General features: G+C 45.7%; 1 protein-coding gene across 1 annotated transcript in view; it reads left to right on the top strand.

Moving 5' to 3' along the window:
• Positions 1–13,661, top strand: part of AFF2 (AF4/FMR2 family member 2) — a 322,097-nt gene that overhangs the window by 222,819 nt on the left and 85,617 nt on the right. The window contains exon 9 of the mRNA XM_035001853.1: positions 212–308. Within this exon, the coding sequence (XP_034857744.1) occupies positions 212–308 (97 nt within the window). The remainder of the gene's footprint in view (positions 1–211; positions 309–13,661) is intronic.

Consider the following 13,661-nt stretch of genomic DNA (forward strand, 5'->3'; position numbering starts at 1 on the left):
GGTAGAGAGGGAAGATGTGTGTGGAGTATGACATAAATATAAGAGCTCAAATATCTAATTAGCTGAAAGAATCTTGGTTCCCTCTGCACCTTTGACAGAATTGCAGCTGTCAGATTGTAGCTCCAATATTTTACCCTCATTGCAAGATGTATCTGAGGATGATCTAGAAAAGACACCTTCTAACACGAACATCACCGTGCTTTTTTTGTAGGATGCTTGAGGACGACCTGAAGCTGAGCAGTGATGAAGATGACCTTGAGCCTGTGAAGACCTTGGCCACTCACTGCACCGCCACTGAGCTCTACCAGGTAGGAAGAGCTTCATGCTTGGTTTGGGACCTAAGGGGAGGGAGCATAAAAGACTGGAAGGGTTTTGCCATCCGCAAGCCTACCCTCCGCTTCATCTCTGGGCTGCAGAGAGAGGGAAAGAAGCAAAGCTAGGCACAGTGTTCCGGAACAGGAGTAATCAGCTCAGTTTCATTCAAGCTACAGTGATGAGAGGCTGAGCTCTTGAAAGCTGCTTTCACCCCCTCCCTCCGCTCCCTTGTCAAACACACGTACAGGTCGTCAGTAAGCGAGAGACTGTCGTTCCCTCCCTTGGACTAAGCGTTGTCTCGGGTGAGGTGTGACTTTCCTTTAGTGACTCCGAGGCGAGGCTTACCGCCCACACGCATTAATTAATTAGGGCATAAATGGGAGTGCTGCAGTGCACCACCTGAGAGCACGTGCTGAGAACCGGCACCCAGCATCCTGCGGCGTGCGCGGACCTGCAGGCACAAGGCGTTTGGCAAAAACTTGCTGCTGCCCCGTCCTCTTCCACTCTGCATTATAAGTATTTACAGCACTTACCCCCAGATGAGATGGCAGAAACGTGATTTCAGCATTCCCAGGGAGACTGGACTTGTTGGTTTGAAGAGGCCAAGTATCGCTTATGAACCGTGAGAATGGCAGGACGGTGTGTGGTGTCAGCAATGTGTGTGCGTTTTCTCTGTGACACGTGTCTCACGTTTGGGCTCCTCCGGGGTGCGTTCATAACCTTGGAGGAGGAACATAGAAGGAGCGCCTTTTATTAAAGCCAGTGCCTGACCAAGTTCTTTTTACGGTGGAGTCTGCTATGTTAGGAAACTGAAAGCAGACCGTTTTAAGGAGTGCTCATGCACTGGTACGCCAAGGTCATTATCGAATACAGAATTCCAGGGGTGCCTGGGTGGCTCAGTCAGTTCAGTGTCTGCCTTTGGCTTGGGTCGTGATCTCAGGGTCCTGGGATCAAGCCCTGCGTCGGGCTCCCTGCTCAATGGGAAGTCTGCTTCTCCCTCTGCTCTTAGTCCCCCAGCTTGTGCGCGCTCTCTCTCTCCTCTCAAATGAATAAATAAAATCTTTAAAAAAAATACAGAATTCCATATTCAGTAAATGTGTTGTGAGGAGTCAGCAAAGAAAAGCTTGGGAAAAACTCTCTGGGCTCACCAACTCCATTTTCATATATAGTTGTTTGCCACACTGGAACTCCCACCATTTGGTGTAATTTTAAAACTGAAAAAAAAAAAATACAATACAGTAAAATAAAATTGAGGTCATTTGTAATGTTACGTGGCCAATACCCGACTGGCCTTTACTTTCTCCTCCTTATTCTGCTTGCATTTTTAGCAAGATGTAACAGTTGCATCTTTGCACTGTGGGGCCTTGTCAACAACAAGCCCTGTCATCTCCCAGGGGCTCGCTGTCCCTGTCCTGGATGCACGCAGTCCCTCTCCTACGTAAGTCATGGGCTTCAGAGCTGATGCAAAATGCACACTGAAATGCCAGTGTCGGTTATTCCTGCTTTCTGCGTTTAATACATGAGTGACGAGCACGGCGTTAGTAAATAAAACAAAACAAAACAAAAACCCCTAGATCATTGATTTTGACAGATGCGACATTACTTTTTAATAGAAATGTTTAAAGCAGTAATCAACAATAAGTGAAAGTACATTTTGCACATTGACTTCCTCTCTATGAGATTACATAAACGCAATCTGCTTTTTTACCTTCTCAAGTTGTTTTATTCTGTATTTACCTGAAGGAGTGGCATTGGGTCCCTTGGCCCCAATCATCTGGGTTTTTAGGATGTGCGTTCGGTGACTTTGTGTCGGTCCTGAGACTGTCAGATAATTCTGGTTGGTGCGTTGGCAGCTCTCTGCGGCATGCCGCCCTTAGCCCAGTCATGCCTTCATCAACCGAGCTTCTCATCTGAAGGGGAGGTTGAACTGGGAGATCCAAGGTAGGGCAGAATGACAACTTATTCCCCCTCGCTGGGCCCTGGAAGCAAGAAGGAGATGCAAGGTTATAAACATTTACAAATGAGCCCTCCTTAGAAAGTTTGAGGACTCGTGAAAAGGCAGGAAGGCTAAAGACCAAGAGAGAATGTTCAGGCAGCAGCGGAAGGGACAGTGCCAAGCAGTGAGGCCTTTATGAGGCCTCACATTTTTTTTTCCAAAGAGGGGTGCATTGAAATTATTCTCCTTTTTTTTCATTGTGGTTAAATTCATGTGACATAAAATTCACCATTTTAAAAGCGGACAGTTCAGTGGCGTTTGGTACATTCGCAAGATTGTGCAGCCGTCACCAGTTCCAGAATATTTTCATCACCCGGGAAGGAAATCTCACATACATTAGGCAGTGACTCCCCATTTCCCCTCCCTCAGCCCCTGACAACCGCTAATCTGCTATCTGTCTCTATGGATTTGCCTATTTCACATAAATGAGTCGTGCAGTATGAGACCTTTGTGAGTGGCTTCTTTCATTTGCTGAAATGCTTTCTGGGTCCATCCGTGTTGTAGCATAGATCGTACTTCGTTCCTTTTTTATGACTGAATGATACTCCATCGTATGAATATACTACCTTTTGTCTGTTCATCAGTTGATGGACATGTTGATAGTGCTGCTGTGAGCATGGGTGTGTAAGTCTTTGTCCGAACACCTGTTTTTGGTTCTTTTGAATTGACTCAGGCAAGGTAACATAGTACAGCAGAGATAATATGGTACTCTTCTTTCATCTTGTGACTGGGACCCTCATACTGCCTGAAACACCAGGAGGAGTGCTGAGAGCTCCCATTTACGGAGCCACCCTTGCTCTGTGCCTGATAGATACTAAGTTAGGTGCTCTGTCTTACTTGAACCTCACCAGTAAACCTTAGGTAGGTTTGGGTCTCTGGTCTGAGCAACAGAATTGCAGAGTGATTCTATTTGTGGTAGGATGATTGGAGGGAAAGCATAGAAACAAATGCATCAGTGCATTCAGTGTGGTGTCCAAGGCGCCAGACCACACCATTCCTTTGAGCTGACATTATACTTAGAAACTTTCTCAGAACCCGGTGGCTACATTCATCCAGACATAGTCCAATAAAAAAGCCATTAGCTTTCTGGAGAGAGTCTCAAATCATCTCAACCATGATCACTCTACCTGGACTCACCTAAGGAGACCCGAATTGTCTAGGCTTAGTGAGAGTTGATACCAGTCTTTTCCAAAAGCTCCTTTTGGAAGACCTTATGCTAGAGTTTGCAACATAAAGGACTCCAAGAGAATGCATTTCTAATGCATGTATGAAAATGAAACACAGGATCAAGACATGTCAGTTTCTACTATGGCATCTCAGTCTCAAGTCTCTCATAATCAGAACGACCTCCCCCCTCCCTACCCACCGCTGGCTAGGCTGAACAGGTCCTGTGCACAAACACCAACAGAGCAGTTAGGACGTGTTTAAAATGCTAAGCATTATTCCTGCAAACAGGAAAATAGAGCATGAGACCGGAATGGGAGAATTATAATATAGAAAATAAAGATGCCAAATGGTCAGCCATGGAGACTAAAGGTTGTTTAAAAAAAAAACATTTTTAACAGAAGCTTTTACCTTCTAGTGACTCTTTAAAGTCAGAGATACACAGTCACGTAGACACATCATTTCAGGGAAAAAGCGATAGTGATTGTACCCTGAAAATATTTGTTAGAAGTTGTGTGTTCTTTCTACCATGCCTGCTGCGTTTTTTGCTTTCCAGGTTGGGACTGTTTGGGAAGCAGATAGGTCCGTGCTGCCTGCTAAGGTGGTGTGGCTTTGTTGACAGAGCGTAGGAAGGCAGAGCGAGAGTACACAGATGTCGTTGGATAAACACAGTTTGAATCTGGCTCTGCCACTTACTGGATGACCTTGGGCCAAAGACCTAAGCCTCTCTAAAGTGGAGGTAACACTAGCACCTACTTTACTGGGTCATAGTGAGGATTTAGTGACTAAGTGAATGTATATAGGCAAGATCATTTGACACTCTGCTTAGCACATAGTAAGTGTTTACCGCTTCACGCAGTGGTCAGCATCCTTGGCTTTACCACTAGTGACGATCTAAAATGTCTCATATGCTTTGGGATGCTGGCTCCATTTCTTTGCCTTTCGTTGCAAGGAATAGGATGTTAAAGAGAGCTGCTGAAATCACTACCTGGAAAACCGTCAGTATGTGGCAAACCTGGCCATGGGAATTATACGTGTAGTCATGAAGAGCGTGGCTTTCGGAAGAGAGAACGAAAATGCCCTGAAAACCACAAACACTACACATATCAGTGGTTATTCTTCCTCGTGGCCCTTTTAAACATTGATTGGAAGTCCCCTCTTTTGGATCCATTGGTAGATCTTGCCCTTCATTTTGGCTTCGGTGACCATAGGCATCTGCTAGGAATAGGACTGAACATCCTAACTGCCTCCCCGCCAAAGGCATTCACTGGATGTGAACGACCTTTCCTCCCCTCTGCACTAAATCTCTTCCAGGAAAATTACGTGGCTCTAAACAAGAGTTTCTCTTCAGAGGACTGAAGTGGGTAGACAGCTGAGTCATACCGTTCAATTATAGTTCTTCCTTTCTCTCCTCCTGTCCTGGAGATGCTGTACTCACCGTGCCTTTCTCTCGGAGCTTCCCCAGAATGGGAAATAATCCCTTGAAGTCGACGTTGGACATTGGAATGTTTCAGAACAGGGTTTGAATGGGATACAGTGTTCTGTACTTAGCATCCGAGTAAACATCCGTGTTGCGGTATGTTCCGTTTTTCAAAGTTGGCTATCGCTAACGCAGTTGGGAGCTACACGATGTCCGTTAGCCAGCTGACTACAGTTTTACCTCTCAGCCGGCTGCTCTGGGCATCACAAATCTAAAACCCCACCCTGGCCTTCCCCACACCATGCTTATTGCATGGCCATTTTCCAGCCAGGCCTCTGGGGCAGGCAGGGAGGCCGTGGCGCGTCCACTGGCGTTTGGCTAGGGCGGCATGACCCAGTTGGCCAGGCTTCTGGAGAGCGCATACGTGCGGGGTCCTCTGCATGCTCTCACCTTATCCCACTGAACCTGCAGTTTTCCTTTGGGTCAAATGTGTCTTCGTATGCTTCTTGGGACTTAAAGGACCCCTGAAAATGAGGAGTTAAACCTGGAATCAATTTTCATTTACAGCTAAGAAGCAGTTATTCATGCTGTGCTTGCAGTTCAATAAAAGATCTAAAGATATAGACCTTGTGCTTCTCTTTCAATATAAGCAGCCTAATCAGTCTCAAATGTTTTCTTAACAAAGAAATTGTATTGACAGGTTTATTAAAATGGCTGTCTTTAAAGTTTTAAGCTATCCACAATTTGACCTATTCCAAAGACTTCTAGAATGTGTGGTGGCCAAACTCAAGAGCTCCCTCCTGCATATATCCACAGAACCAGGTAAACGTCTGCTTAACGTTTCACCGACTGATGATCATGATGTTGGATTTGCGCAGCTCTGGGCGTGTGGCCTTGTACTCTGCCGGCAGGACGGTCTGGGGGGCCCTGGGCTCTGAAGCCAGGCTGGATCTGAGCAGGGCTCTCTCGGGCCCGGCCACCTCACACTGACATCAGAAGCAGCAGACTTTAGGGCATTTTAATATTAATTCCATCTTGTTATTAATGTGAATTAGACTGAAATGTTAGAGGACTTCATTTAGCTCCGTAGGAAGTTTTAGAGAGTGAGCACGGTGACGGGAAATGTTTGGTCAGGGACCAGGCTCAACTCTGTAGCCGAGGTACAGAGCTTAGAGTGGTGTTGCTGCTTTAAAAACAGAGCTGAACAATTCAGATTTGCTTTGAGCACAAAGGCATTCTCATGAGTTGTGTCTGGATATGTCGTTGCAAGTAGCCCCCATGTACCCCATTTTATTTAACCGGATCTTTTTTATTTTTCTGCTTAAGGATCGCGCTAGCACCCTTAGAGATGTGCGCTTCATTCAAAGCATGTTACTGGGCATGTGTGGACTTTTCCACTGGGTGCTGGTGGCGGGGCTGCACCTCAAGTATGTTAACATATACAGAGCAATCGTGTCTTCTCAGCTCTTGCCCTGCACTTCGTCATTGTATTTTTTGGCTAAAGATCACTCATTATCTCACACACAGGTAGCTTGCTTTTCACCCAGGTTCTTGATTTTGGCTTTATATTTGATCCAGTTTCACTTGTTTGTTTTTATTATTGTTGGGCTAGCTCCCCAGCCAGGTCGTTCTGAGATCATTGCAGATGAGCTGACCTCCATGGTAGCAGAAGATGCAAACATTCTGGCCGCTTTGGGGATGTGTTCCTTATACCTGGGATGCACGTTACACTTTCAAAACACAGTAGTCAGGTTAAACTCAAGCCCACATTCACGTTTAAAGTTTGCTAATGAGAACATTTTGCTCCTGCTATTAGCCGGCTCTTTGGAAGCTGATGTGCTGTCGCGAACGCATTCGTTGTGACAACAGACACTCTTCCCTGCTGTCATCGGTCCTCTTGTTTTAGCTACAGTTCTCCCTCATCATGCTGAACAAGTTGTTACCTCCCCGGGGTTTCTCTGCATTTCCATTTACTTTGTTATCAGCAGAAAGGCTGGGGAAGGCCTCCTTCAGTAATGACATCAATATGGCCTACACGGCAAGAGAGGTCAGCCTGTCAGAGCTAGAGAAACAGCAGATGGATTAGGATGAAACCAGGTGCAAAATAACTTTGATAGAGTCTTTTAATGTAAACAGTTTATCTGTCATTGCCTTTCATTGAAATCCCCCACAAAATGATAGAGTTTGGGCAGTTAAGCCTGCAGACTGTAGCTGAATAAAATCCGTACATTGTCATACCCTAACTATCCAGCAATTAGAGAATGAGAGGACATTTTAATTTATTCATTAAAGACTGGAAAGTAAATAGGATAACATATAAGGTTAATAGAATAACATTGGCCTTCATAGTCCCAAGATTGTGTTTCCCATTTGGCTCTATTAGCATAGAGACTAGATTAATAAGAAACTGCTTAGGGCTTGTATGATGTGATTTTTAATATGCTCCAGGCAAGTCTGTGACTGTTTAGAAATCTGCGTGCTGATTTTTTTTTCATTGTAATTAGCTCTCCTACTTTTAGTACCAAATATTTTGACTCATAATCTCCATAGATTGCCTTTTTATTGTAATCTCAATAAAATGCTTAGAGCACACAGAGATGCGGAGAAGCACCATGTTTTTACGTGCGGTGCTTGTCACAGCTGACGACGAGATACTGTCCACTACAGCTTATGAGTTATCCATCTACGAGCATTCCAACTGCGAAGCCACTGGCCTGCAGCGAGTTGAAATCAGACGTGGGCGAGGGTGTGCTGCATGCCCTAAGAGCCAACTGGAAGCAAAAATGGTTTGACCCGTTATTTCAGAAAAGGTGACCCTCGTGTAGAACGGGGATGACCATGGCTCCTATCTGTTGAAGAAGTGGGCAGGAGCAGGGGTAGCAGTCACCCCTGGGAAGCGGGGATCATTAAGTCTGCACTCTCACTGCACCCTTTGCTTGGGTCCAAGCATGTCCTTTTTCTTAGGCCCCTTCATCGCCCCAGTTTGGGTCCCAGATCCACAGTTGGAGCCTGGAGGTCCTGGCTCGGAGTCATTAGCCAACAAGCCCCAGGCAGCGTACCATGTGTACTGGAAGTTTATTGGAAGTTTCCAAGTCTTGAATTTAATCAGGGTTCTAGCATATACTGGAGCAATATGAACATCTCCAGTAAAAGCTGGGTAATAAAACACTGCCAGCCTGAAAATGTGAGATTTTGAAATGTATGTGCTGGCTTTGAAAAATATACTGCGACTTTGGTTTAGGGCCCAAGAAGGCTTTACTCTGTTCCCCAAATATCTGCCATCTGCTGGAAAAGCTACAGGCAGGCTACAAACATCCAGGATATTGTCCTGAATGGGAAACAGAATCTATCTTATTCCTAAACAGCTATATATATATGTATATATACATATACATATATATGTGTGTGTGTATGCATTTTCTATTTATTTAGTAAGAGCAAAGAGCATAGGCATTGTAAATACACAGAAGAGGTACCAAATATGAGATTAGATACCAACCTAAGATTAACTACTCAAAATTCAAATAGATGGGCAGATAAAAGCAGCAGATGCTTCCAGAATGTATGGGATGGCATAACCCATATTTCACAGAGTACCCCACAGGATTCTCTAGAATATTAGAAACATTTATGAACTTGGTAATCAATCTTGTTTATTGCTAATGGAGGTAGGCTCAGGTTCCATATTTATCCCTGAGTCATGTATGTATATAGTCTGCAGTACTTGTGTATGAATATAGAATACCAGACCTTAAAATGGCCATAGAGTGCCTTTATTCCAGCTGCCTCATGTTGCCCAATAAGGACACTGGGGCACAGAGACATCAGTTGGTATTTGGTGTTATGAGATAATAGAAAATGTGTATTGATATATTGGTCTCTGTGCCTGGTTCCTGGCATGGGGCTCCTAAGACCCTTGCAATTTCCTAATTTGGTAAGAGCACTAGGAGCATCTTTTGTTCTGACATTTGGTCTTTGACCCCAGTTCCTGACACAGGGCATGAAATCCCTTGGAATTTCCTGGGTGATAGGAGTGTTCTAAGGAGGTGACTCTGCGTGGGCTCCTGGATGGGAGCTTCTCACCAGAAAGACCAAGTCATGATTAGCAGCTTGAAACTCCCTGTTCCCCCACTCTCCACACACACACACACACACACACACACACACACACACACACGGGACACACCCAGACCTCGCCCCATGTTATCTCTTCACCTGGCTGTCCATCTGTCTCTTTGATCGTGTCTTTTAACAAACTGGTAGACATGAGTAAACTGTTGGCCCAAGTTCTGTGAGCCACTCCAGCCAATTAGTCGAACCTGAGGAGGGGGTCGTGGGAACCTCCGGTTTATAGCCAATTGGTTAGAATGAAAGGTGACAGAAGTATTATGAGTGTGAGAGGAAAGGAGACTCACAGGTGGGAGACTAATGGGGTTTTTTTTTTTTTTTTTAAGATTCTTATTTGACAAAGAGCACAAGTAGGCAGAGCTATAGGCAGAGGGTGAGGGAGAAGCAGGCTCCCTGCTGAGCAGGGCGCCCGACATGGGGCTCGATCCCAGGACCCTGGGATCATGACCTGAGCCGAAGGCAGCCGCTTAACTGACTGAGCCACCCAGGCGTCCCTCTAGTGGGTTTTCTAATGATGGATATGATGTCATCGCCCAGAGTATAACGTGCTGTAAAGGGACAGAAAGCCTGAATACATTAGGATGTTCAGGCTAAGGATGCATCATCAGTATTCACTCCCATGTAGGTTGTAGAATACTTTTATACCATTGGGTACCTACTATGCACTAAGAATACCCTTCCCGTGTTCCTGGTCACATGTGGTATGGAGAGCATCTCTATTAGGTATTGATTGTCTCCCACCGCAAGACACATGTCATTTTGCGAGGGGGGGGGTCTCTCTAGCACCAGGGGCAAGAGGGCTCAGATTGGCAGGGGGGAAGGAAATTGAATTTTCAAATCCATACACCCAGGGGAACAGAGTAACCGAGTGCCTCTTACATTGGCCCTTCTATTGGGGAGAATAAGTCGCTCCAGCCAATGCTGAGATGCTGTGCCTGGTGTCTCCATATTTACTCCACTTAGAGAATGATTAACGTCAAGGAAGACTCTTATGAGTGAAACGTGCTTCTTCACCAAAGACCGTGCATTTTTCATTAAGTTACAACAGATCAAAACTTTAGTTATAAACCAAATCACCAGTTGACACGTGGAACTTGCTAAAGACACTTGAAAAACAACTACTGGTTAGCAGACTCCACACACGGGGCCAAGCGGACCTGCTCGGAGGCCGCCGTTCAGCTGGCACTGGCAGGGTCTCGAACGGCGGGGTGGGTGAAGCTGATTAGGAATTCAGTGAGCGGTGGGGAGCCATGAAGGACTCCGAGAAAGTACGGATGAAAGTGGAGCATCAAAGGGGGGGAGAACGGGGAGACCGGCAGAGCGGCGGAGGGGCAGTGGCCAGTGTCTGGGGGAGCGGTAATGAGGATGGAGCGAGCGCCTAGCTGCAGGAAGAGTGAGGGGACATGGCCTGTTGCCCGGGAGCTGGCTGCGAAATCCGCCCCGGCAGCCCGGACTCCTCATCCTCGTCCTCTCTGTGGTGTGAAGACAAGTCTCAGGGGCCTTGCAGCACCTCCGATCCAGATGCATGTGTCCTAGAGCTCGGCTTTTCCTCCCGCGCCCTTCCACGCCCACAGCAGTGCTCAGACCGCTCAGACTCAACGCTCAGCCCCCACTCGTTTATCTGGTCAGTGTTTATTAAGGGATTATTAGGTGCGAGATGCAGTGCCCTCCACCTGGGATGAATTTCCTCCAAGCTCTGCTGGTCAGAATTCTCTGGCTGCCCCTTTTATGTCTAGCACAGGCCTACTTCATAGATGCACGGAATGCAGTGAATTAAATTAAGATGGGAGAAGCCCAATACTCTAAGGAGAGAGAACATGTAAGTTCAGGGTTCAAACAACTGACATTTCCACATTTCCTCCTGGGCCCCTATCCAGAGAGGGAAATACAATAGGTGGTGTTTTCCTAAAGATTTCAGGCCCTAGATATGAAGTCAGAAATTCAAGCAGGCATCTAGGTGTTGCAAAATGCTGAGTGACATTTTCTCCTCTTAATTTGCAATCCTGGCTATGCGCGCGTGTGCTGCCAGCTGAAACCCCAGCCTATAGGAGATAATATAAGCCTCTGGCTGTTTTACTCATTCCAGTGAAATCTATTTAAATGCTGTAATTAAGCAATTCATTTTTATATTTGGGCAAGTGTTCTAAGTATATGTCTCTTTAATTGATTTAACCAATTCTGGAGGTATTGATTTTAGACCATCTGAATACCCTAATGATGAGTTCATTTGTTAATAGAGGAGTTTTCTCTTCTGAACTTAAGCGATCAATACAATTTACCAATACATGTCACTAGGTTAAGGTATGGCTGTGTTTCATGGACCAGCCCTGTGAAAAGTTAAAAAAGGCAAAACATAGAAACTCAAAAGCAACGCAATCGATTGTTCTTCTGTCTCATGTCCATAATGCCCAATGTTCAGTTATTTAAAATTATCTGGATGACTGACTTCTCACTTTTTTTTAATCAAGAAATGTATTGTGGGCACCTGGGTGGCTCAGTCGTTAAGCGTCTGCCTTGGGCTCAGGTCATAATCCCAGGGTCCTGGGATCGAGTCCCGCATCAGGCTCCCTGCTCCTCGGGGGGCCTGCTTCTCTCTCTCCCACTCCCCCTGCTTGTGTTCCCTCTTTCGCTGTGTCTCTCCCTGTCAAATAAATAAATAAAATCTTAAAAAAAAAAAAGAAATGTATTGTATAGACCCAACTTGGGTGCATCTGCTAGCAGAACACCAGGAAAAAAACGTATAAGCAGGAAAGGTAAAAGCTAGTAGAATCACATTTTATGCTTGACTGGCAGCATTATTATTGATTAAGGAAAAAAGCAGCACCTGAACACATAGCCCTGTAAAATGAGTCCACCACTACAGCATGTCTAGGTCCTCCAAGCGCTCACCTTGACAGTCTCAACAAAGAGGAAACATACTCTATTGGGTCTGTTTTCTGCCAATATGGGGGCAGGGGAAAGGTATTATGGTAAGTCTGGATACCACGGTTCAGGGGATGCTTCTTAAAACCTGAAAAGATCCTCTCATTTTTAAATTTTTTTTTAAGGCTTATTTATTTATTTGAGAGAGAGAGAGCCTGTGATCAGGGAGAGGGGCAGAGGGAGAGGAAGAGAGAGAATCTTAAGCGGACTCCCCGCTGAGTGTGGAGCTGGACACGGAGCTTGATCTCAGGACCCCGAGATCATGACCTGAGCCGAAATCAAGAGTCATACACTTAACTGACTGAGCCACCCAGGCGCCCCAAGATTCTCCCATTTTTTAAAATAAATGTAGTATATGTGTTTGTTGGATTAGAATAAAACTGGGACAGAATTAGCAAAGAATTTTTTTTAAAGTTAGATCCATCTATAGATTATATGTACCACTTTCTCCCTAAAAAAACATGTTTGCCGTGGAGGACAGGACTCAAGAGATAGCCATTTTCTCTCCTTCCTTCTTTCTTTCCTTCCTTCCTTCTATTTTCTCATGATAGCTCTGTAGTTTTTATGGTTCACATAATTCAGTATAGTCCCTGAGTCGCTTGGGCTTCAGTGGAGCCAGAAGATTCTCTGCATAACAGAAAGACAAGGTCCTTCTTATTTTTAGGAAGATAGATTTAATGAGTGAGCAACTGTGAGCATGTCCTTAGCCACATCATCCCTCCTGAGGAAATAAATTTGCCGCGTAGCAGGATACCATGAATAGTACAATGCTAGTAATGAGAGAAGAATCAGTTCATAAACACTCCTTGGAATGAGAGAAGTGCCTTCTCCCTGGGCATATAATTTTTCAAGATGCCATATGACAGAGGAGGCTCACCTCAGGGTCAAATGTTAGTGAAAAAGCAAAGTGCCCTCCTCCTGGGGTGAGGTATGAAAGGGGGGACCACTGCCGGAGGAGTCACCTGGAAAGGAGGGAGGCTTCCTAGGCTGCCTTGTGGAGGAGGCGTAGGGGAGAGGGAGAGAGGGAGACAGAGAGATTTGAGTATATGCACCTGCACCAGCCCCCGAGAAGGTTCAGGACAGGCCTGTGTGAAGGCGCAGGGGTCTCTCCTGCTGGCCTAGGCGGGTCAGGATCTGAACACATCCAGATCTCCCTCGAGTCAGACTTCTCAGACAGAAACATTCTATTTAGCCCAGAACTGCTCCTGATGTGGAGAGAGGAACAGAGTGGCTCCTATAATCCTCATTGGAATAACTGCATGGGTTCAATACGGCAGCGGGTCCCCAAGTCAGCAAGCCCATAAACTCTCTGGCCGTGCAGACGTGTGCCCTGAAGCCCGAAAGCAGGGTCCGCAGGCAATGCATTTACATAGCGCACGACGGTTTCTAGAGCGCCGCCGTGGATGCTGGCTCCTCCCACCCATCCTTGATATAGATGGGACAGGAATGATTATCTTCAGTTTTAAAATGAGGAAACAGATTCAGAAGTGTCAGCCGCCTTGCTAAAGTCCTGATGAAAGTAGGCAGCGAAACTGGGTGCCGATCCCGGGTTTCTGGATTTCCCACTCATCACTCTTTCCACCGTAGCCTGCAGCCTCTCGCCACACCACAGTGGAATCTATTTTCTATCATTTTAATTTATCGTATCATCCTTTCTTATACTAGAGCTTCCTTAATGGCAAGATAAGTATCATGTTAGGGGAACGTGGCACAAAA

Source organism: Mirounga leonina, unplaced genomic scaffold (assembly GCF_011800145.1).
Source record: "Mirounga leonina isolate KUSES-001 unplaced genomic scaffold, KU_Mleo_1.0 Mir_101608, whole genome shotgun sequence".
In the NCBI taxonomy this organism is placed as follows: Eukaryota; Metazoa; Chordata; class Mammalia; order Carnivora; family Phocidae; genus Mirounga; species Mirounga leonina.